General features: G+C 33.1%; 2 protein-coding genes across 2 annotated transcripts; one reads left to right on the forward strand and one right to left on the reverse strand.

Moving 5' to 3' along the window:
- Positions 1-812: 812 nt before the first annotated feature.
- Positions 813-13,350, reverse strand: LOC105338066 (uncharacterized). Its single transcript, XM_034450318.2, has 6 exons — positions 13,193-13,350; positions 10,226-10,324; positions 9,403-9,653; positions 2,783-2,921; positions 2,208-2,342; positions 813-1,378 (listed from the first exon to the last, which is right to left on the reverse strand). The coding sequence occupies exons 2-6, from the start codon at positions 10,284-10,286 to the stop codon at positions 1,281-1,283; spliced, it is 684 nt and encodes a 227-aa protein (XP_034306209.2). The 5' UTR covers positions 10,287-10,324; positions 13,193-13,350; the 3' UTR covers positions 813-1,280.
- Positions 13,351-16,501: 3,151 nt separating this feature from the next.
- Positions 16,502-24,630, forward strand: LOC105338069 (phytanoyl-CoA dioxygenase, peroxisomal). The gene is made up of 8 exons (XM_011443044.4): positions 16,502-16,664; positions 17,070-17,230; positions 17,712-17,880; positions 18,404-18,485; positions 18,920-19,101; positions 22,004-22,153; positions 22,835-22,981; positions 23,689-24,630. The coding sequence occupies exons 1-8, from the start codon at positions 16,608-16,610 to the stop codon at positions 23,734-23,736; spliced, it is 996 nt and encodes a 331-aa protein (XP_011441346.3). The 5' UTR covers positions 16,502-16,607; the 3' UTR covers positions 23,737-24,630.
- Positions 24,631-26,203: the final 1,573 nt, after the last annotated feature.

Consider the following 26,203-nt stretch of genomic DNA (forward strand, 5'->3'; position numbering starts at 1 on the left):
TATAAAAATAAATTATGAATCATCTCAAATGATAGTTATATATATTTATAAAACAAAAATTATTATGAAACATTAATATTTAAAAAAAGTTCCGATGTAAAGCAAAGCATTACATATACTTGGCCTTACACTTTAACGCACATGGTATTTCTATTTATAGAAAAAGGTACTTCCGGTCCCGTTTAAAAACCAAAGACGGCGAAAACATGGGAAAGGGAGCTATACCTCTTTGTATATGTGCAAATTTCGATTTTAAACAATCTTAATTTCTGTAAAGGATAGTGAGCTAATATTACACAACGTATATACTAGTCTTACATACTGTGGAATCATTTGATTTCGCGTTGGCTCAATTTTCGTGGAATTCGTGGGTTCCTCTCATCCACGAAATAACATCCTCTACGAATTAATAAATTAGAGTAATAATGTCATATTTCCTTTCCTTTTGTAGATATTTAAGAATACAAACAATTATGTCCCCACGAACCTGTAAAGTTTAAGCCATCCACGAAAATTGGCCCCCACGAAATTTAATGATTCCACGGTAATCTACGGGCAGTGGAGCAACTCACATTTCTCATTTTCTTTAACAACGGCATGGTTTCATAAAACAATCACAATTTTCAGACTTTAAAACACCTTAAGAAAACCGCCTTCTCATTACTCGAATCAAGAATAATAAAAATATAAGAAATAAAAAATTCCAATGAGTTGTTGCACAGTCAATAAGTGTACATGTATACACGGGACTTTTCCCAATGATGTCATCACCAATGACGGTCATTTGTTTTTTGCAATAAAAAAAACAAGTGTGGCATATCGAATTTTATGCAATAAATAGAGTCGTGATATTAAACAAAGAAAATGTGTTTTGAACAAAGTAAACTTGAACAATATGTATGTACAATTAATATAATAATACATGATATTTGCAAGACTATTGACGAGTGAATGTCTGAGATCAAACTCCATGCATCAATTTTTAAAGTATACAGACCAAATGTATTGACAATGACCAAAACATTAAACCTACGTATATATTTACAAGAGATATTCATTTGTTCTTGTTGTAATGTGTTCTATTACTTTTTTCATTGCTGTAAAAATATATTGTTGGCAGTGAAGCAGAGGATACATAGAATGCATAGAACATATTCCTGAACATGCAAGAATCCATTTCAAGCTTTATAAATATATGATACAAATTCATTGTGGTACATGTAGTGACCGTTATTTCAAGTATATTCATCCTTGCTGGGGTTTGGATTCCTGGAGGATCGTCAATTTGGCGGTTTTGTGTTATTGTTTCCTTTCGAAGTCTGGATGGTATAGCTTTCGTCCATTTGGTAGCTTGGGCTGCTCAAATGTGTCAACGGGGCTGAAAGGGGAAAACATATAATCATTCAAACTTCTTATCACACCTGATGACCAAAGACATTTTTGGGCTGTAGGTTTTTTGTGTCTGTTTTTTTTTAGTTTTGTTTTGTTTGGTTTTTGTTTTTGTTTGTTTGGAATGGGGGGGGGGGTTGTTTTGTTTTGTATTTTTTTTTTGGTTGAGGGTCCTAAAAATCTTATTTCAAGAAGGAAGACGAGAAAACTAATGTTAAAGAAGATGTTTCTTCTGGTATACATGCTAGCAATATATTGAATATTGCTTACCTTCTTTTGAAACAAATTGCATTTGATTCTTTCCGGAGGTCAAATTTCTGAATTGATTTTAAATATAAAGAGCACAAGATGCGTGTCTGCCAATTTGTAATTCCCCTCATACAGGACTCAAGAAAAACAAACTTAATTAAGGTCTAGTGAAAAACATTCTCTTAGCGCATGATTGGTCATCGGTTCGTGATAAGCTTACATTCCTCATACATTTAAGCTTACTTTCTTCTTTTTATCATACTTTCATATACATAATGCCATGTACCAATCAACTTGTATTCAAAGCATGCCCATTTTTTTTTTCGTTACACATATCTATGTATGACTATATTTTTTATTCCAAAAGAATAATAATTATACGTCCAAGAAGAATAATGACAATCTCATTCAAACCTTGCTCTTTGTTTATTCTGTTGTTGCTCTTTCCACGACCACCATTCCTTCGTTCAGTTTTTGTTAGGAGGCCTTCGCTTAAGCTTGATCATCCAGCCTCTTTAAACCATAATGATTATTCTGAACTGTAAAGCATATGTTAAATTGTATGGTACCTGTGCTCCCAGCTGGACTCTGCCTTTGGTTCCAAGCCCTGTGTTTCCTACAGGCGACAAAATAGACAATGATCGATATAACGACAGTCACTATCACTATTAATCCTACGATCACACCGGCTATGGCTCCCCAGTCTGAAGATATAAAGGATTATCACCACGATTAAATGATGACCATCGTTGTTCTTGTTGATTTTCTCATTTGTTTATTACATGTAAAATGGTTACAACCACGCAACCCTCATAATCTCATTCACGTGGTATGGGACATCTGTCACCGGTTTAGAATTTTCAAATTTTACAATATTGAACCAAAAAAATATCGTTTAAAAATATTTTGAGAAGTAAAACATTGTAAAATCCCCAACGGGATTCGAACTCATGACTTTCAGATTCTCAGTAAACCCTCTAACTCACCGCGCTACGGAGTTAGATGACAATATGGGGAAAGAAAATACTTAATATATAATTACACTTGGTTTTCTTGTTTATTTCGATAAACAATACATTTACGTCACAACATGGAAGTGTCCCATACCACCTTAACATTTGTATACGTCTATGAATCGACTTACTTGTTTCGGCGGGAATTTTCGCTGTAAGAAGGATCTCAAAACTAGCGCTAGTCAGGGAGTTGTCTGTTTTCGTTATTATCATTCCAAGAGAGAATGTTGAGCAGTATGGCTCAATATCCCTCTCCAAGCATGTCTCGGTCTGCAAAATAATAAATATCCTCAATTCAAATCTGACATCATCAGGGACAAATATCAGATTATCAAAAGTAAATCGCCAGGCTCGGGGATGGAAAACACCCAACGAGTTGGATATGAAAGACAACAGTATTAATTACGCGGGGGTGTTAATTAAGGAAGCATATGGAATCTGAGTTACATGTAATTCCGTGAAATCACAAATCTTAATTAAATGTGTACATATTCAAATATCTAAACAACTAAACGTAGATAAAAAACAAATGAAAAATACTGAAGACAATTTTTTTCCAGAGTTTGTATTACGTAGATTTACACATTGATGACGTCATGACTAAAAGTTGAATGTCGTGTGAATTTGATCGGAAAGCATTGTAAACATATTTAAAATATAACTAATCTAAGAACTCCAATATAGTATTTTGGTGTGATTTATTGAGAATTGAACATAAGAATACTGGGGGAGATGTTAGTTTTATCAATCATTCGCTAAAAGGTATGTAAATTTGCTTTTATTTCTCGGCCAGACTTTCCTCTGTCGTTGTTTACGATATAAAAATCCGACTAGAACAACACTACCCCGTATATATTGAACTTGAAAACTTTATACGTATCGTTAGTTTGATCAATGCTTAAATTGAAAAGTGCTGCTAGAATCCCATGTTGTGTGTTGTTTTGATGCAATTTGCCGTTTTCCGTGCAAACTATATAAAAGTTGGGAAGGTTTTAAGAGAACCGGATAAATAACTTTTTAATAAGGAAAAACATAGGATTCTAGCAGCGGTTTTGATTAAACGGAGATGTTTTGCTTTCACTTGGTATGTTTATTTTATTTTTGAAACCGCGGGGTAATGTTGTTCTATCTCATTTTATGTTAAGGAATATACGTAGGCTATTTATAGTTGTCACGTGATAATGCACCAATGTGGCATTTATGTACTATAGTCTGTCCCAAGATATTTTTGCCGCATATTTTCTTAAATTATTCAATATCTATAAATACCTCTTGGTTCAGACGATGTTCATTCAATAGTATGAAAAAATCCCAAGATTTCCCCTTTGAAACGCCCCCTCTAGCTTGTCGGGTATCAGTACACGGCTAAAAATAAAAAGTCTACGAGGTTTTTCCATTGCCAAGGAGATGAAGACGCCCGGATGATAACGTTGAAAAATTGCGCAAGGGGTCCCGAGTATTTCCGAATGGAGAAAAGATGTCAACATTCCCCATTATAAATCTCCGTAGGAAATCTGTTTTCGTTCCTGTGAATTTTTACGAGGGAAAAATGATAATGTGTGAATGAAGTTATCTTGGGAATTTTCCCTTCCATCGATTTTAATTGCACTTCAGTCACAGGTATGTGTATTTTTATTAAAAATCGTTCAAATATGCAGCAAAAATAACTTGGGACAGACTATACCCGATTTTATTGCACTGACATCTATTTTAAAGGATAATACTAAGTTTTTGATCTTATTCAAAATAATTATTTAATGTCACGATTTTGAATATAACAGTCAAAATAAGACGCTAAATTGCCCATATGCTTCCTTAACACCCCCGCGTATTTTTTTTTATCTCACTTTAAAGACCGACCTACAGTCAGTTGGTGAGCAGGTACATGTATATGGTTGCACAATAAGTAAATAGATAAATCATTACATCAACATCATATTGTTCAATCAATCAATATAATTTATCACATTTATTTCGTAAAAAGATTGTAAAATCAACCAATCCATGATCAATTGCAATTAATCAAATTGTTAGGCTGGAGTTAATCTGATCCTTAAAAGGATCACGTCTAGAGTTAATGTGAAAGTCATAAGTCGGAAATCGTTATGAAAGTCACCTATAGACCAATCGAACAATTCATGATTTGGATTTTACAAGATTTATTATACTCCATTATGGAACAGGCTTACCACGAATCTGGAAATTTGTCATTTGTGCCTTATTAACTTTTAATTAATTCTTAAAATATAGCATTGCAAATCATGGGAGATTTTTACCACGTTATTTCTTACACTTAATTACTTAGGCGTTAGTCAGATGAATTAAAAAGTAACAAAATATTACAGTTGAAAAGTGTAGCGTAATAAATGTGAAGCATTTTCATAAATTGATAAGAATATGTTCGAAAATTCAATGTTTGTTAGGTTGGCACTTTTTAGACGGTGGCTATAAATAGCCACGGTCTATTGCTACGGTCCTGACCGGAAGAGTATTTCTCACGGGGACCCTAGCGGATAACGAACGATAACTCTGTTAGGTATGCAGTGTTACACGCAATGTTTTATCTATGTGTCGATTTCAGTAAGATAAATAATTTAATCTTATCAGATATTTTAAGCATGATAGCTGGTAATCATTTTGTACATACGAGTATATTTAAATAATTTATGAAATTGTGTTTTATAATTATTTTAAATGAGCCGTTACCCTGTCTGCTTACGCGGTATCGATAATTTATGCACCAACTGCCAGTTGTGACGTTAAACTCTGTATCAGGACTGCATAAACTATATCACTGCGATAATTGGCTAAGAGATCTCACAATAATCGCTTCTTGTTTTTTTTTTATGATGTAAACAATTGTCAGAAACACACACAATTTAAAAGGTTTGCCATTTCATATTTCAGCAAGTATGCTTCATCGATAAATTCATTCATTTTCAACGCATTAATTTTAGTTGAGGAAGAATATTTATTTTTTGGTAGCTTATTCTAAAGAATTCACAACAGATATTGATAATGAATATTAGATAAATTACATTTTATTGAACGTCAACCGATCAATGGCACACTTTCTTCTACAAGTGTTCATGTGTTTTTTAACAAACAAAAAACTTGAAATTTACGATACAAATGTGTTCAATTTTGGACTGTCCTGTGATTTACCTAATTTTGTAACCCACTCAGTCTGTAGGAACATTAATATTATTACAGGCACCTCAATATTCATCAGACAATATTTACTGGAGATGTTGACGCTTTACTTGCTGCTGATTTTCTCTCAAACACGCTGATCGATCGACCTCGGATTGTAAAATTCACGTGCAAATCAAGTCGCCATTTTACATGTACATGTATAAACAAACAACATTTTACGATGTTTCAAAGATTTTCAGTTCAGATTTTGTGTAAGCATATAAGGGATTAAAGACATGCTGTAAAACGTCTTATGGATTTCACGGCGTATCAGCTCGTGTATGTCTAATTTGCAGCAAACGCTAGCTTTTTTGTGAGAAAAAACAATCGGTTAAACTCATGCAATATTCCATATAAATTTATGGTACATTGTGAACGGTAATGTAAGATATAATAATTTTGTTCAATTAACAGTTTCTGACGAAATTTTCACACTAAACTGAAATAACGCAATTTGATGAGCGAAGTACAATCTGCGACTTTAATTCATATGCACCCGTCTCTGCTATTAGAGAACCTTTTCTTTGGATTTAGGGGATTTTTTCGCAAACAGATAACATTATTTACACATGTACGTAAATATCACCCCTTTTGTTCTCAAATAATGTTTAACTCGCGAGTACAACTCTATTACATATGAGCTTTCTTCGACATTTGTTTCCATTTACAAATAGGCGGGCCTATATAAATGCACCAGTTTGTTGCGACTCGCAATCGAAATAAGTGTCATCACTCAACGAAATGCTACATCGGCCGTAGCGTATACATCCATGCTATATTTGCGATAAATAATGAAACATGAAGGTAAAAAATGTGCTTCATAGATGACTGTAGTATTCTGCTGAGCTTCAGAACAATAGCTTTCCGGAAATATTGCCGGGATTTGCGGACCGTAGATCTATTGTATAGACTAAAGTACATGCAAAGAATAAAATGAAATTTATATACACAGCTGTACGGTCAGAAAAACATGCGTTTAACTTGGATTCTGTTTGTTTGGTGTTTTTAAAAACTAATTTTGAATAATTAATCTATATTTCTTGTAAGTTTACTAGAAAAGTTTAATGTTGCAAGTAAATTATGCGTGTTAAAGTGTACTGAGAAGCGATAAAATATACATGTGACTTTCCCAAATTCATTCAAATGATTTGAATAAATCTATAGCTAAATACAATTAGACAAACGTACTTTAAAACGTTGATTAATGAAACTGCCGCGACTGAATATTGTATGATATTTTTTTCTCAAAATTTTATTCACTTCCGTTGTGAGCAAATGGAAATAATCCACTACAGTCGAAGATAAAATATTGATTTACTCTTCTGTTTCATGATGACGTGCATTCCAAAAGCAATACCAGTTTTATCAAACAGGTTCTTGCAAACCATTCCGTTTTCTGTACACCTAAATGTATAACTTACTATGAAGACAAAAGCAAGTGTGATAGTCCACAAGCAAGTGTGATGATGCAACTTTTTCCCCGTGAAGAAATTGAGGGAAATGCTCTCGAGAGGGACAATAAACATACTACATGTATGCCCAAATAGTTAGTAAAAAACCTGATAAGTATTTCATCATACTAAAGTTTTATTTGTTCTCGTTACTTTGAGAAATCTACAATATCTTTAAAGCACAAAAGTTCAATCAACACTTTTCAAAAGTCAAAGACCCAAAGGTCAAAAGGGAAAAAACAAAATTCCCCTTCTTTATACAATGAAATAGTTTGGCGTACTGTGATGAAATCGCTTTGGATTTGATTTATTCATTCAATATGTGGTGGCCACCCACATATTTAATGAGTCATTCTGGGGCAATCAAATACATTTGTGTAGTACATATATTACCGAAAACGGAGTTTTAATATCAACTGATATAGATACAAACATATAGATACAAACATATAGATACAAACTTCTATACTACAAAGGCTACTGTGATAAATCTATGGATTTTCCCCAAAAGATGACGATAAGGAGACACAACATTTGTAAAGTGTGGATTGTGAACACAACTACGATTTCCACAGAATTATCCATGTAAGTCACTCACGACCAGTTGTGCTAGTACATGTATGAGACGCTGGCTGTGGATTTTCGACAACAATAATTTACATACATGTAATATGCCACTTTGAAACGGCGCCTCCGTCTAACAGTACTTTCAGTACTTTGATTTTTCACGCGTAAAGTTGTTGACGTCTTGTAGTAAGTGTGTGTTGTTCGGCTCACAATAAAATTATCATGATGGTTTGGGTAAGATCACAGAGTATATAATATAAAAAATTTACTACATGAGTGTTATCCATTTTATATTGAGCTAAGTTTGCATGTATATATACGACTAATAAATTGTACAGGCAAGTTTAACTGGATCAATAATCAGCGTATAATTAAATTACTAAAAGTTAGGATATCTTCAAACAATATAAAACTGTATGATGTATGTGTATGTAGGTTTTGGACGTTAATTGTCATACAAAAAGCTATGATAATAGCAATGAATGAAAATAACTATCAGAGGTTAATTTCACAAATTATACACTCAACAAAACTTCTTAGTGTTCACCGTAATAAAAAGAATAATTTTGAAATAACAAATTGAAATGATGTGAAAATTTCAACAGTTTGTAACTGATAATTATGTTTGCTCATCAATAACACGGATGAAAAATAAAACAACACCGATTGAAATCATTTATCCGTGACAAAACGTCAAAACTTTAAATTGGTATTTTTTCTGCGTATCGTGTATGAATGTTAATTGTTATGATTGATATTAGTCTTTGGTGATAGTTTAAAAAGAAATCCACTTAACATGGTCAAAATGATTATTGAACACACAGCCAGCGACTTTGAAATATTAATATCTGCAATGTTTCTACAACGAATTGTACTAACTTTTTTGAGGTTTATTTTGTCCTCCGCATATATTGTTTTAAATAAAGCTCTGCATGAAATTCAAACAAACTGGTAGCGTTAGTGATATTTAGCATATGATAAGGTCTCGGGTCGCAACCAAAGAGGTCAAGGTCAATGCATCCTTCTTAACAATGTGAAAGTAAAGTGGAAATCAGTCTCCTTAACGGCAAGCCAAATAAATGTGCTTATTTCATATAGAAAATACATTATATACCGGGTGAACACTTAGAAGTTTTGTTGAGTGAGTGTAAATATATATATATATATATATATATATATATATATATATATATATATATATATATATATATATATATATATATATATATATATATATATATATATATATATATATATATATATATATATATATATATATATATATATATATATATATATATATATATATATATATATATATATATATATATATATATAAAATTGAAAAAAATAACAGCTTTAGCATTAAGTTAAAAAAAAAGTTTAACTATAATAATATGCATATTTACATATTTCTAGATCAGGGCATTGAAAATCTAGATCGTTGAGAGGGCGTAAAACAACACACGATCAATCAATTATTCAACCAATGATTATTGAAAGACATGTAATTGTATAGAAAATATTGATCAACTTACACGAACTGTCTTCGGAAGCAAAACACCCAAGAGTTGTAGGAACTCAAGTTGAACCGAGCAATCTTTTTCTTTAATACCTACTACGGTGGCGCAGACCTCACAGTTTTCTGGAAGTGCATCTTTGCAAATCGCGGAAAACATGTGGCATGCTTTATTCTCCCTGCCAGTGAACTTGACGATCACCGGCGAATCGGGTGACACCTCTTTGATTATTCCACGAGATGGTATAATAGCGTCAAAGCACGACCAAACTAAAAAGGCAACGGTTCAACGCCATTGAATGATCATGTTTCGCTATGATTGATATAAAAAGGGGTCAGTAATTTTAAAAATATTAGCATATTATTTATTAATATTTAACATATTTAGCATTTATTAATATATGAAGATACTAGGTTTATTCTTTAATTTGATAACATGCCAATCCATATTTTTATCATGTATACTTATTCTTCAAAAAATTACAAAGCTTACGATTAAAAATACGGTGGAATCATCATTGTTCGTTGGTGAGCAATGTTCGTGGCTTTCGTGGGTAACCCTTGCCCACGAATTTACATCCCCACGAACGTTTACACAATCATTTGTTTAATATTTTAATTATGAAAATTATCCCGATTACACTACCAACGAAATTACGTCCCCAAGAATTAACTAGAAAAATGTTGGCTATACCCATGAACATTGACCCCCACAAAAAAATGATTCCACAGTACTAGTATTAACTGGGGTATTTTGTTTACCATAAACAGTCTGAATCTTGCACCGCAAATATTATAAACACACATCTTTATATAATCATCATACGAACAAATTAACTTACTATCTTTGGGAAAGGCAAAGGGCAAGGAGGTCACGACAGCAAATATGATGATCATTTTCATCTTGAGCAAGGTTATTTGTCTTCTATGTACTATTATGTCTGTAAAAAATGAATCTTTAAAAGTTCAATATTTCGAAAGTTACCTATAGGTATGTGCTTAAAGTAGTAGAAGTATAAATTCGAGAATTCGCTACCTATCGTTCAATTGACCCTTGCACACCAGGACTATTTTTTTTTCTTTTTAGCTCGTTTGAGCGAGCTTTTTCTGATCACATTTTGTCTGTAGTCTGTCTGTCCGTTCGTCCGTCTGTCTGTCCGTAAACTTCTCACATTTTCAACATCTTCTCAAAACTACTGGGTCGATTTCAACCAAACTTGGCACAAAGCACCCTTTGACATAGTGGACTTAAAGTTGTGAAAAATTAGGACCACCCTTTTTTCAAAGGGGATTCAAGGAATTATTACAAAATTTTGAGAAATTTTCAAAAATCTTCTCAAGAACCAATTAGCTAGGAAAGCTGAAAGTTTGTTGGAAGCATCCCCAGGTAGTGTAGATTTAAGGTTTTGAAGTCATGACCCCCTCCCCCCCCCCCCCCCAAGGGTATGGTGGGGCCATAAGAGGGAGTCGAATTTTTTACATAGGAATATATAGAATAAATCTTTTAAAATCATCTTCTCAGAAAGTAATCAGCCAGAAAAGCTGAAACTTGTACGTGTGAAAGCATCCTCAGGCAGTGTAGATTAATTCAAAGTTTTGAAAATCATGACCCCGGGGGTAGGATGTGGCCACATGGGGGTCGATTTTACATAGGAATATACAGAGTAGATCTTTAAAAATCTTCTTACCAGAAACTTATCAGCCAGAAAAGTTGAAACTTGTGTGGAAGCATCCTCAGGTAGAGTAGATTCGACGGTGTAAAAATCATGACCCCCGGGGGTAGGGCGGGGCCACAATGGTGGGGGAGGGTCAAATTTCTACATACATTGTAGGAATATATAGAGTTAATCTCATTATTCCTCTTCTCAGAAACCAATCAGCCAGGAAAGCTGAAACTTGTGTGGAAGCATTCTCATGATGTTTAAATTAAAGTTGTAAAAATTATTACCCCCGGGAATAGGGTGTGGGCACAATGGGGGTCGAAATTTTACATAGGAATATATAGAGTAAATCTTTAAAAATCTTCTTTTCAAAAACTAATTACATGTAGTTGATCAGGTAATTCTTTAAAATTGTTTAGACTTTTGCCCCTGGACAATTCTTGGGCCTCGCAAGGGGTTCAGAGTTTGATGTAGGTTAATATCTTATATGCAATGCTCAACATGTGATATTACTGTAATATCATCAGGTAAGAAAAGGGCATGAGAAAAGAAATGAGAATAAACATAAGAATATTCGGGGGGGGGGGTGGATTATTTATACAGGATCAACATGTATTGTACTACATTGTCCAGATATGATTTTATCATACCTATTTGTTCCTCGTGTGAGCGATGTGGCCCATGGACCTCTTGTTTGTATTTGTGATATTGACGTTAATGAAATGGTTTTTTATATGTTGTAGAATGTTAAATAAAAGAAAACGAAAGGTTGGTTGTACATATGATATAATAAAGTATGTTGCACTCGCCTGGGAGAGATGCCCCATGTGTCGGAGTTTTGAGTTTTAATGTTTTAAAGTTATTTATGTTCGTTTGAACGGGTGAAATAGAACGTAAAAAAAATCTTAGCTTTATTGCGTGGACCCTGAGGTCCACGCAGAAAATATATAAGCGAGGTTAAACCGGATGCTATGGGGAAAATTCAGTCTGCGCATGAGCTAGCCTGGTTCCTGTGCTTAATGGGTAGCTCAGGGAACCAGGCTAGCACAGGTTTATTTAAATCGGGATCGGGATTCCATGCCATATGCACATGTAAGTTGAAAGGCGCTGTAATTGTAAAGTTGTCGGTAAACATTACAGAAACAAAGTATTCCTTTTAAAGGAATGATCGGCATGTGACATACACTGTCAGTATTATGAAATAAGGTAATATCATGCCGAAACTATAACATGCATCAAATAGCTTAATTTGCAATGTTTTGTTGTTTTCCGAGTACACATGTAGCTGAACTTTACTTTTATAGATGGCGAGGCTAGAGTACTTCCCGATTAAAATTATTTAAGCATTTAAGTATGATTGAATAATTATGTGACTGTATATAATACATGATTGAATAATTATGTCACTGTATAAAAGTTTAAATCTCAAGAAAAATGCATCAAAATATGAAAAAGATTTACACAAAGTTGTCACTGCATAGTTAACAAAGTAATGCAAATCGTAATGTGTGCGCAAATAGTAGAATTCGCCGAATGCCTGATACTATACATGCAATCTTCATTAATATAGATCATAATTATTTTAGAAGTATGAACCCTTTAAATTCTGAGATTAAAATTTAACTATTGAATTGTAAGGCTTTCACGTTTTCGATGGAAACACATGCAAATGGTCCACGTATTGCAGTCCTTTTTTAAAGGACAGCAACTTGTTCTGTTCCTTAAACGTACTTATCAAATGCACGCATGTACACAGCAGCAAAAAGAACCGCTGCCAAGCGAAGCGGTTTATGTCCTACATGTATTTGGATAATACGAATCTTACGAATTGTTCTTATTGTGATAACTGTTGAACTATACATGAGTTTTAGAGAAAACTTTTTAATCGATGAACTGTTTATCAAGGTAGCTGAGAACTCCTTAGGTTCTCATTTTGATATCCCATTGAGCTTAATATGGTTAACTGGTTAGAATAATTACCAAGTATTTTTTTTTCTTTTTGGAAAATTGTTAGATTATTTAAAGCCAATGAAAAATTGGTAAGTCTCTCTCTCTCTCTCTCTCTCCTCTCTCTCTCTCTCTCTCTCTCTCTCTCTTATAAAAAAAATGGATGAGTGAAATAATTTTGAAAAATTAAAGCAATGTTACCTTCTGTGGAATGAATTCAGTCCTACACCCTCGAATACAGCTTATCCGACTAGATCTGTAAGCAGCTACATGTTCATGAAGTGTACAAAGTCTTGTGACCAGTGCTCATCTACACGAACAGTCCCAACACCTTGAGTACAGCTCATGCAGTCCTTATTCAATCGGTACTTTTCGGGCTTTTTCTGCAGACCTCAACGATGGTGGGTTTAATCCCAAGAAGTCGAGATTTAATTTTTTCATTTATTTATTTATTTTGCCGTACATCGTTTTTGCTTAATCAATATAAATCATCCACTTGGACAAAAATGAAATTTTCCATGCATTATTCAGTTCTTTAAATACCGATGGAAAGAATTGTCGCACGTAACTCGAGCATATTAATTTTGTTCTACATTAATTACATGTACATGTATGACCACTTTTGAATCGGCTCTTCGAAATTAGCTTATTCGCTTTTCTGATAATCATGACTTTTTCTCACCAAATAGTATTTTTTCTTTCTCTCACCCAACATATGCGAGGGTCCAGAAAATATATTATCATTATGTAAATTAATATCCCCCCAATCTGATTACCCCCCCCCCCCCCTTATCCTTACCTACCTTATAATTTGCTACATTTATAACAACACCCATATCTATATCCAATTTGAAAAAAGTTTCCTTCTATTACATTCTCACACTGTACCCTTTTACTTTTATTCTGCATCTCGTAAAGGTCAAATTTTACATGCTAGACTTTGACTAGAATACAGTTTTTAAAACCTTCATCTTTATCCTCGTGACATCAACCACAGGTGCTTGAGGACAGGACCGACCGCCCCCTTCCACCCCACCCCAGGCATCTAAACCCCCAGGACTTTACCCATATGTTTAATTCTTTAAATTATCTTTTTATGACAAATTTATAATCTAATGTATATATACAATCATTGCACAAAATTTCTTTAAAACAACATTTTGAAAAATCAAAGTACTGAAGAACTGACGGGAGTTGATTTTGTCGATGTTTATTTATTTTAAAATCAATGATATGTTATTTTGCATGACAAGACCATGTAGTTTCTAACTTGAATAACGCACATTTTTATAATATGGATTTTTGGACATTTCGACAAGAATGTCGAGAAACCCCCATATGAATCATGTTAAATAATATTAAAAGATAAAATAATTCAATCAAACTATGTATCAGTAATAGAAATATTTTTCGAAAATTGTATGGATCCAAGCAATATTGAACTCTAGTCTCGCTCAACCAAACGCTCGGCTGACACCGTAAACCTCCGACAAGGATTTACGGGGACAGGCGAGCGTCGAGTTGAACGAGACTTTTAAAATAATATTGAATTCTGGCGTAGGAACATATACGACTACAAAAAATATTTAAATTGTTCGTACCATTTAAAATCTGACTACTTTCAAGGTATTTATAAATAAGTTTCCTTGAAAAACAATGCTTCAGCATACATTACATTGAATTTATCGATTATTTTTAAGAACTAAGTCTTGTCAGCGGTGATGATTTGTGCTGAGGTCCAAACACTGTTTCACTTTTGGTTTGTGTGAGTAACTGCATAGGAGAGTTGATTAAAATCAACTCCCAAAAATCATATACCCTCTATATGTAAGTGTTTATATATAGAGGGGATATGATTTTTTCAAAAATGTTTTATGTAGAGCGGAGTGGATCAGAAACCTTGACTTGGAAAGATGACATACATTGTACGTTTGTAACTGCTGAAACCTTATACTTTATGGTGATGATAACTTATCCTATCTTAAGTTTGGACAAGATGATATTTCAAGCTGTGCACAAATTTATCAACACAACTAAACGATTCAATAATTAACCAATTCTTGCACATTTCTCCTTTTGATACGTATTCTATATTTTTTCTTAATCTCAACTAAATTCATACTTGGCATAATGTGCAGACTAAATTTATAAATAACAAATGTAAATCATATTAATTTTATGGAAACTGTTTATGGTATGGGGGGGGGGGCTGAGCCCTCCCTCTTTTGTGGACAAAGTTAGACAAAACCATATTCCCCTTTTTTGATTTGGCTTGTCAAGGTTTCTGATAAGTCTAGCCCCCCCCCCCCCATTTTTTTTTGCAAAGTTAGACCTAACCATTAGGGACATAGCATCATAAAGGGTTCACCCCCCCCCCCCACTTTTTCTCGCAGTAAAGGTAATTGTTCCTTAATTTACCTTAAAAGATTGAGCAGTTGGAGTCATAGGCATACTAGCCCCCCCCCCCCCCCCCCCCCCCCCCCCACGGATTAGGATTTTTCCATGATTTTGGGAATTGGTTTTTTTCCTCAATATTTCTGAGGATTAGTCTAGCCCCCCCCCCCCCCCCCCCCCCCCCCCACTTTCAATTTGCTTCCGACGCCAGTGCAGCGTATATATATTGTGTACATATGTACATGTACACAATCATATAATTGATACGTAACTATACACAACGTTATCTGTCACTTTATTTGGACTTTGCTTAGATACCGTATTACAATATACATGTACATGTATACAAGTATCCCAGTACGTGCCTTTTGAGTTCACATGTGCTTGAAGACAAGGCCAACACCCAATCCCAATATCGTAGGGGGGGGGTGTATTGCCATATATATTAGAATTTTATATCTATTAGTATATGTGTTTTCTTATCATTTTAACACTAACTACCCTGAGTATCCATCAGGGAAATATCCAATAATTGTTATAGTAAGTGTCTGTTTCCATATTACAGTTGCATTTACTAATTACATTCATGAATATTTATCTACAACCTTTAAAGATATAAAATATTGGTAGCACAATTTAGATTTCTAGAAAAAACACGATGACTGAAAAAAATCTTAGTGTTTAAAATGATTAGTCGATATAATTTCAATTGATTAAACACTGACTGTTAATAGAAACGTTTCATTTTTAATGTAATATGGATAAAAAAAAATGAACTTAAAGCGATAAAGAAACGCCAGTGAAAGATAGCAAAGTTTGTTATGTATATAACATCATTCAGTCATCATGCTCATATATGTTTGCATAAATTACACACGAAAACGTATACTGTATATATTATTATAGGGACACTAGTCTTATCAGCTGTTTATCGAACATGATTAATTTTAATCATGTGTATCAGCTCAAAGGGAATAATTTTTTAGATTCCTAATTTTTTAAAATACAAGAATAAAACAGTCTATTGTTGTTTATCATGTTTGCATGTGTTGCGAACAGATTTGGCAAGATCAAAAAGTTTGCGCCCCTTTGGTGGAACTCTTTAGTGTTTGGAGACCAGATTAGAGGCACTGGACAAAGTCCATAGTTTGTTTACATTCAACACAGGGCAGGTCAAATACTGCGTACATTTATGTGGTAGTGAGTTGTGTGTTATGGAAAAATGGCAGAGAGGCTGAAAACAATATTTGGGCATCTGAATTCTGATGCTGTTATATCTGTATCCTTTTTCACAGCATTGACAGGTTGTTTTTACAGCAGTATGTTTTCCTGGGTACGTGCTCGTGTGATCTTAATCTGCAAGGTCGAGTGAGATGCAAGAAAAAAATATTTATTAAATTATTATAATCGTTGATACTTACGATATATATTTTAAACATAATTCTTACGAAACTGATCACTATACATTATGAATATTAAGATTGTGATGGTATTCAAGAAACTTCTTTGCAAGTATTGATTTTTCCCCTGTTTTAACATTGATAACTGATCTTATAATACTTATATCTAAAAAAAAAAAATAGTAGGCGAAAAAAAAGAATAATACAATCTTAGCTGCTTTCTCCGTAAATTTAAAAATGATACGTGTATTAGCAAACTGTATGTATCCTCAATGCCATGTCAGCCAAGTCCAGCATCCTCTGGTGCAGTTCACTCTGGGCTGCAGTCATTTCGGTACACATTAGACAATCCTGTGTTGTCCTATGAGCAAAGGAAGTTCTACGAGGACAATGGATACATAGTGATAAGGAATCTGGTACCCAAGGAAAAACTAGATGTCTATAGGTAAAGTTATATGGAAATTTTTTTTTATTTCTTCCTGGTAGGTGTTCAATTCATTTTTTTTTAAAATAAATTTGATCCTAGCTTAATTATGGCAAAATATTTTGTCAAATTCCATTTTCTGTATAATTATATTCTTTCTTAATTAGTACTAGGGTAATTCTGTAATTGAAATCATGAATTTTAAATGTAAAAGTAATGGATGTGAGTGCTTTTAGCATCAGATCCATACTTGGTGGAGTTTACATGAGTTAATGAATTGATTGCAACACAGCACAGGGTTTAGACACAATCCATGCCAAAAAAAATGTATATATAGTATAATCTCCCCTATTATACTATATATAATTTTTTTTTTGCATGGATTGTGTCAAAACCCTGTGCAGCACAGTGTTGTAGGATGTACAAGCAAGTTTGATTTACAATTTTCAAGTACATGTACCAGTACCCTGTAAACAGAAAATCTTTTTCTCTCCTATTTCAGAGAACGATTTGAGCAGATATGCAGGAGGGAAGTTGAAATTCCTGGTTTGACCATAATGAGAGATGTAGCTATCGCTCGGTCAGAGTTTGTTCCAGGGGAACAGGCAGTGACCAAACTTCAGGAGTTTCAAAATGACGACGTCTTGTTTGGATATTGTGAACTACCAGAGGTACCAATCAATGAAGAATAATGTATTATCATATGTATAAAGATATTAGGATTGAGCAACAGGCAATCTGCCTAAATAAGCCATCTCCTAAGAAGGTGTTAGATATGGTGCATGTAGCATATGGTAAACAAGGAACATTTAACCAATAGAAAATACTTAGTCTTACTATTATAAGTACCGGGTATCAATTTTTAAAAGGAGAAAGAACTTAACGATTATTACTTAGAAGTTGAATGATAATAAGTATGTAAGCGTTACACATACATTGTACTACAGTACTGTACATTGTATCAGTCTGAGAGTACCGGTACATGTATATTGTGCATTGTACACTAACAACTCCATACAGTGGGTGACTCTAATAAAAGGTTAATATTCTTAATCAAACTTTTCAGTGATTGGTAAATAATTATGTTTGTGCAATATCAAAAAGTGCTATTATTTTTATCAAAACTAAAATTATTATCGCCGTTCATTAGCAAGTCAAAGGGCAAAGCAATGACAAAAGAAATGTTTATTTTAGATTATCAAGTATGTGCAGACGTTCACAGGAAAAGAAGTCAAGGCCATGCACACCATGTTGATCAACAAACCCCCAGATCCAGGTATGAGCTGCCAAAAAATGGGCTATGAATTTAAGACTTGACTCATGTTCAGACTCAAAATATAGTACATGTACTTTTTATTTAATGATATTTAATGACTACTAACATAAAATACAATGCATTTAATTGTTTTAAAAAAGATATTCTGTATCTGTTCTGTTTATCCATACATGAATTTCAAAAAAAGATGTATAATTATAATTTTACTAAAAATTAATGTAAATATGGTACATTTTCTTTTATACCAAACCAAAGTTTAATTGTATTATTTTGTTGCTTTTATTTTTAGATCTTAAAAACATGTCCAGGTACATGTAGCTTCGAATCCTCGCTTTTTGATGTCCAAGTATAAAATTATTGATTTTTAGGACAACATTGGGTATCATTTCTGTATTGATAAAAGCAGAGAACTAAAAATATACAAAATTTTTCAGGCAAGAAAACCTCAAGACACCCTTTACACCAGGACCTGCACTACTTCCCGTTCCGACCAGCGGACAGGGTTGTCTGCTCTTGGACAGCCATGCAGAAGGTCAACCGAGAAAATGGCTGCCTGGTCGTACTGCCTGGTACTCACAAAGGGGAACTACTCCAACATGACTATCCTGAATGGGAGGTAACCCTCATATTTATATATATTGTGTATTAATTTTAATAATCAATTACATTCTTTTAAATAGGATTAAAGTTATGTAAACAATAAAATTAACTAAATTATTGCTAATGTGCATCAGTATGTTAGGTTAAAGAAACAGCCAAATTGTCTTCTTTGGGAAATTGAGTCTGCAGACATCATCATTTCGTGCAGTCTATGAGTTAATTTTCATAGATCATTGAAGATTTTCGCCAATCAGTAAATGGGGCATGTTGATTTCAGTCCTGTCAGTTTTTACAGAGCTATGAATTGCAATCAATTTCTATTTGAAGTACATGTACCATTGGCGGATCCAGAGGGGGGGTTCCGGGGGTCGGAACCCCCCCTTTCTCTGGAGCATATAATTTTTTTTAAAAACTTGTAATGCCTATTTAAAGGCAATTGTCCCCATTTATAATATAAATACTGTAATTATTTCAAATAAATGCTTTTAAAATTGCTAATTTAAAGAATTTTTTACAACGCACCGTAATTTACATGTACATGTATTACATATGAAAAACCCTAACGATTTTTTTTTTCGAAACAGGTACATCTGTGAGTAAACATGTGGAAAATTAAAAAAAAATAACTAAGCAGTGTCACTAAAACACAGATTTATAATTACATCTACAATGTATTGTCTACTCTATTTCTTTAAAAAATCAATTATAGTTAATTTTATGCAAGTTATGCTATTTTTCTGGAATGCTAGCTATACCGTACCTCGTACCCACATGAAACACAAAAGAAAGCCCTTTTTTGATTTGTTTCCAAGAATCGGAAATTATGCTACAAAATACCGTGTAAGGGGTTTAAACCATCATGAAAATGCACAACTTTTCAAAACTTTCCTGAATAAGATCGCATCAGTACTAGTGCCGGGTGATGTGGCGCACCCATTATACAGAGGTCACATCAAGTTCCGTGGGACGACTACTGCTTGTACAATTGTATTACACATGTTCCATCTATTCAGCAGATAAACTATCCCCATTTTTGTCATATCCTATCATTTAGACCTTTATTTAAGAGGGCAATCGATAGAACTCAAAATCAATAAATATTAAATAGTTCAGAGTTTAAACATCAAAGACATAATTTTTTTTTTTAACAAAAATTCATTTTTATATCTTGTAAAAAGTCTGAATTATTTTTGGTTTCTTAGCGTTTCTCTCTATTAAGCATAGCATAGACGCACGTTCTCATTGCTGGAGACTCGTTTTTTGAAGGCTAAAAAATATGCAAATCTTCGTTTCCTAAACCAAAACGCTCAATAATGCAGTGCACTCTGATATTAAAATAGATGTGAAATAGATATTGATGAGATAATTGTTTATTAAATTTACGCACGGAAAACGTTCAAAAGGCCTTGTTTATTGACAAATAATGTATTTTGCACATAGTGATTTTCATCAATTGGAACCCCCCCTTTTCAAAATTGCTGGATCCGCCTCTGTGTACAGGTAATCATGCTAGGTGGATATAAATTTCATTTAAAATATGTTTTTAACTTGATTTAATGTACCTGAATGTGGCTAAGTTATTGTGTGAACAAGGGATATTAAGATAATCTCAATCACAAATGTTAATTTACAGAGTACCTGGTGTCAACTTGTGGGGCATTGGTTTGGTAGTAATTTGCTGTGCTTTTATCACTACATGTATTTGTTATACATCATAATGGTTTTCATATTTGAGGATTTTAATTAAAATGTTGAGGTTATTTACAATATCAAATCTACATGAAATAAGGTTGTTAAGTGGGTTTTTTCCCTACAGACAAACAAGAAACATTTGTTTATTAATATGCCTGCATGATCATTTTTTTTGGGGGGGGGGGGGGGGGGGGGCAGAGAACTCGCATGTAGACAACATGGTGTATTGGTTTGGTACAGATGTTTACATTGATATACATGGTAAATATCAGGGCTTGTATCTTTATCATTTAAACCAATGGTCCTGTTATCAGATAACTAGATCAGTTACAAAACATGCTGAACAATTATTGATGATTAAGTACATTGGTGGCTCAGACACCCATATTTATCACATCTAGATAATGAATAGCTACAGTGGGACAATATTCTTCTATTCTAATGGTAGAGTAGGCAGCTCTCACTTCATATCTTATCAAAGTTAAACATATATGTCTGAATGATACATGTACTAGTATTAAAGATCAAGAGTTTTAATAACTGTCCATCAAATTACATTAGACCAGTCTGATTAAAATCAAACCTTCATCACATGCTCCTTTTATTATGATTATCACATGACAATCGAATTAAAAGGAGCATGTAAACGAATTTTATCATTCCAATTTATATGGACGTATTTACAAAAAAAAAATAACTCCTAGACCTTTTATTCTTAAAACATCATGTACTATATCACATGACGTATGCTATAACATGTAATAGTCTATGCTTTGATCCTTTGATTAGTTATTTTTTGTGGCCTCATCAAGTTCAAGCTGTCAAGGTCAGACTAAAAATAAGGAGAAGACAGAAGTACTAATGTCAATTCATAAAAGTTGTTCGGTTTTTTGTTCTCTCTCTCTCTCTCTCTCTCTCTCTCTCTCTCTCTCTCTCTCTCTCTTTTAAAATATGTCATTTGGTTGGGAAATTAAAAAAAAAATCTTAGTTGCAGGAAAGTGAAATCTTCATATTAAAAGTAAAACAATTACATTTTAACAAAGAATATACCAGTATATATAGATGTATCTTCATATTATAATAATCTCAAAAAAAAGAGTTAATTACCAGTCATCTTTATTGTCATTTGGATGGGAGCAAGCAAAATTTTTTTTTCAAAGATGGCCATTTACACAAATGTTTTGTATGTGATAAAAAACCATCAAACTCTTCTTTTTTTCATGCAGGGAGGTGTCAACAAGATGTACCATGGGGTCAGAGACTTTGATCCCAATGCTCCTAGAGTCCATCTGCCCATGGACACCGGGGACACTGTGTTCTTCCATCCTCTGCTGATTCATGGATCAGGAATGAACAAGACAAAGGGATTCCGAAAGGTACCACTTTACATATTAATATGTAGTCTAGATAAGACCTAGTATGAACAATAACAACGATGTTAATATATATATCCATAGAAAAAAGTAGACTAACATCATAAAAATCTTACCCTCAGCTGATGCCTGTAATTAGCAAATCTTAATTTAAAGCACTGTCTTTAAATACATGCATTAAATTTTCTTGGCTTATTATGCTTATTGCAAAATGTTGTTATTCCTTCTATTTATATAACTATCAATTTTTGTGGATTGCTTAAATTTTACAGGTTCGTGGGGAGGTTATTTCATGTATTTTCTTATACCTATAAAGGAAATATGACCTTATTACTCTAATTTATTAATTCGTGGAGGATGTTAATTCATGGATGCGAGGTACCCACGAAAACCGAGCCACCACGAAATCCAATGATTCCACAGTATTTATTACTGGTGTTTGGCATTTAATGGACAACTACTTTAATCCATTGATATTTAGGATTGTGACTCATCATATTTCAGTGTGGACACATTTCAAGTGTATTAAAAATAATGAAAACTTAAGAAGTTCATACTACACTTCTTTAAAATATGTTATACACTATATATTAAATGTTGAAAATAAACATTATAAGATATTGTTTACTCATAATTATCGTCACTTTAAATGTCTTCAATTTAAGTTTAAATTGTATTTTTCAGTCTATTTCATGCCATTATGCATCTGCTGACATTAACTACATTGATGTCAAAGGCTCCATTCAAGATGGGGTGGAAAAGGAAGTTTTTGAAATGGTTCACAAAAAACTGGTTGCCAGAGGAGTTGACCCCACGAAATTGACAATGAAGGTGATTTAACAATGTTTTAGAGCAATCTGATTACCGTAATTAAAATCAGCCGTTCTGATGGTATCAGAATTGCTGATTTTAATCAGATTGGTTTTAGAAATGTTTTTAATTGTTTAAAATTTCACATTTCAGCTCTGTACTGTGAAATCATTATAATTTGTGGTTGCTCAATTTTTGTGGTTTAAGTGGGTAGCCCTCACCCACGAATTTAAATCCTCGACAAAAACAAATTTTGAAAGAGTTAGTTTTCTTACAGAAACTGAAAAACCAACGCATCCACGAAGTTACATCCCCACAAATAAACAAAAATTTCCACAATCCACAAAAATTGGCCCTTACGAAATTTAAATGATTCCACTTATTAAAATTTACTAGACTAAGTGTTATAAATTTGAAAATCAGTTTGATTTTAATAGCATACAAGTATCATATTTAATTTTATTAAGGCTTCTGGAATTTTTTGATACATCCTTACCAGTGTATACTGCCTTTTACAGAAAGACTTCTTGTAGAGGTGTTTAAAACCTCTTAACAAATCGGAGTATTTGTTTTTGTCACAGAAACAACTTTTGATAAAAAATTGTAAAGACCCCAAGATGCAATCTTACTGCATGTTTACAAATATAATTTATACATGTACATGTATTAAATTAGCATTTTGTTCATAAATGCATCAAATAAACTATTTTGTTTCATCTTAATTATAGGACCTCTGGATGTTCAAGAGTAGAGATGTATCTCTGCCTCTGAATTAGATTGGAGTTTGATGGTTTACCAAGAGACATCATATGATTATGTACTGAATTTTTTTTTAAAAATCAACTTGGTGATTGTGAAGAAAAAAACTGTGAATCAACAGACGTTATAATGTTTCAATTTGATATAAGAGAAATGACACTTAAAAAAACTCTCTTGCATCATTTCGTGTAGAGCTGTGATATATATTGATTTAAAAGTTTTATTTTACCCGGTATATACCGGTACTTTAGTATGTAAAATTTGTTTTTTCATTCATCGAGTTCTAGCTGGCTCAGTGGATTTAAAAAATGTGACAAATGTCCTCAATTAATATTCAAAGTTACTCCATTAATATATTTGACAATGTTACATTTATGTGTAATGAACACATGAAAATTGATTAATATGCTTGTGTGACTTAATTATCACAGAATAAGTTTGCTCTTGTAAACTGGGACAGCTAGTTTTCCATTTTGGAAAATAGTGTTTCAATTAGAATATATTAAGTGAAATTAAAGTTTTAAAGTTTTATGCTTGATTTGTAACATGCCTATTATGATGACCATATTTATTCAAATGTCATGATTTTTATCTGTATCAAAACTAATTGAATGGGAAGTGAATTTGTGCATTATTTACACAAAATGTGAATAACATGTACTTGAGAATTACACAAGAATGAACCATACAAGTGATAAGAGGGATTTTATATAATAATTTTATAATCTGATTTCAGGAATAAATTTGTCAGGTTGATCATATGTTTGCGAAAAAAAAAAATTGGTACACATGCAAACACAGAATGAGCTATTATCTATCAATCTGGTCAGACTTGTATATAGTGATGGTTACCTTAAATTCTGTTATTCAGTTGTTGATTTATTTGCTAATAAATTGTTTATTCAATAAAAGGTTTTTTTTTGTATAAGAAAGAGAAAATAGCTTTTGACTATAACTTCTGACTAGAGGTCACTGTTAGCCCCTTGCCTACATGCAGAATTTAGTCAAATCTGAACAAGTGTGGGTCAAGGGGAAAGAAATTTGGACCAAAATAAATTCAAGGAGATCTACTATGACCTTCATTTTTTCACTTAAGGAACATGGTTTAAATTTATCCAATAGCACTAATTGTAAAGTATAAGCCAGGTAGAGCTAATGGGAAAAACAAAAATTATTGTCCTGGACCAGACAATGATTTTTTATGTGGTCTGATTTTACCTTTCCTTTGACCTATAGACATTGGTCAAGGTCACTGTGCATCCTTTAACTAAAAACACTGTTGTTGAAGTATGAAAAAAAACTGAGCCCAGCTAGGAGTAAATAATTTGGACAATGATTATAAAAAATTCTAAACTTTAGACCTACATGTAGAGATTTGGTTCAAGGTCACTGCACACCCTTTGCCCAAAGGCACTTTGTGGGTGAGGAATAAGTCTGATTGAGCCAAAGGGAAAGAACAGTTCTATGGACAAGTGATGTCTGATAGACAGTCAGACTGATTCTTATACATGTAGAGCACTAAAGTCTTTCAGAATGGGGCCCTAACTAAAGACAAGTTGAAGTTTAAACCAGACAAAAATGAGAATCATTCCCCTGTTGTGGTTACCCTCATCATTCAAGTTCATATAATTCAAGATCATGCAAGCAGGACACAAGATTTATGGAAAATTCTTTTTCGACCTTGATGGCTTCGGGCATATACTGGTATGCATAGATTGATTACTTTACTCTTGCAGTAAAAAAACTTTAACCAGCTAAATTAAATTAATGATTATGTAATATTTGTGGTGGAGGTAGGGTTTATCGGAGTGTTCTAATTGTATTAGACATGCATTAATCCATGAGTAATATCGTCATAATTTCTTAAATTACATGCTAACCATAAAATTAAAGTCATGTACTAAATCAAGAATAAAAAACCCATTAAACATGTTATTAATAAAATTTGATTTAATATTTTGTACGCATGCATTCTTCTAAGATTTCAAATAACCATGATTAAAACTTGCATATATTCCATACATAATTGAATTATACATAGCATGGTAAAAATATCTAGTTTCTATGTCTTTATACATTAAACAACAGAATATTATATAAATAGTGCCTGTTTGGGAGGGTAACAGTTGAAATTGACACCCCGAGAAAACCATTGTCAACAGACGCGAAGCGGAGGTTGACAATGGTTTTCGAGGGGTGTCAATTTCAACTGTTATCCTCCCAAACAGGCACTATTTATTTTGTTATACTGAATGTCTTAATTTTTAAGAAAATTTTACTGCTTTTATATAGGAATAACGTGAATTCTACAGCGAACCGTGCGCGCATAATTTTTGCGCATGTAACATTTTTTAATGTTACCCGTTGCTAAGTGCGTTGCTAACTCTGAGGGTAATAGAAAATATTATTAACTGCGTCTTAACCAATCAGATTTCAGTATTTAACATGAAAGTATAACAATACAGAATGATGTTGGTGTGGTTA

This window comes from Magallana gigas, chromosome 4 (genome assembly GCF_963853765.1).
Source record: "Magallana gigas chromosome 4, xbMagGiga1.1, whole genome shotgun sequence".
Lineage (NCBI taxonomy): Eukaryota > Metazoa > Mollusca > Bivalvia > Ostreida > Ostreidae > Magallana > Magallana gigas.

What these genes read in the sequence shown, in the direction of transcription:
- LOC105338066 (XM_034450318.2), bottom strand. Translation starts at nt 10,286, where the DNA reads ATGAAAATGATCATCATATTTGCTGTCGTGACCTCCTTGCCCTTTGCC. An exon ending in TGCTTCCGAAGACAGTTCGT is followed by an intron (nt 2,922 to 9,402) that starts GTAAGTTGATCA and finishes ATTATTTTGCAG; the next exon opens with ACCGAGACATGCTTGGAGAG. An exon ending in GAGTCCAGCTGGGAGCACAG is followed by an intron (nt 1,379 to 2,207) that starts GTACCATACAAT and finishes TTCCCCTTTCAG; the next exon opens with CCCCGTTGACACATTTGAGC.
- LOC105338069 (XM_011443044.4), top strand. Translation starts at nt 16,608, where the DNA reads ATGGCAGAGAGGCTGAAAACAATATTTGGGCATCTGAATTCTGATGCT. An exon ending in CAACAAACCCCCAGATCCAG is followed by an intron (nt 18,486 to 18,919) that starts GTATGAGCTGCC and finishes AAAATTTTTCAG; the next exon opens with GCAAGAAAACCTCAAGACAC. An exon ending in ATGACTATCCTGAATGGGAG is followed by an intron (nt 19,102 to 22,003) that starts GTAACCCTCATA and finishes TTTTTCATGCAG; the next exon opens with GGAGGTGTCAACAAGATGTA.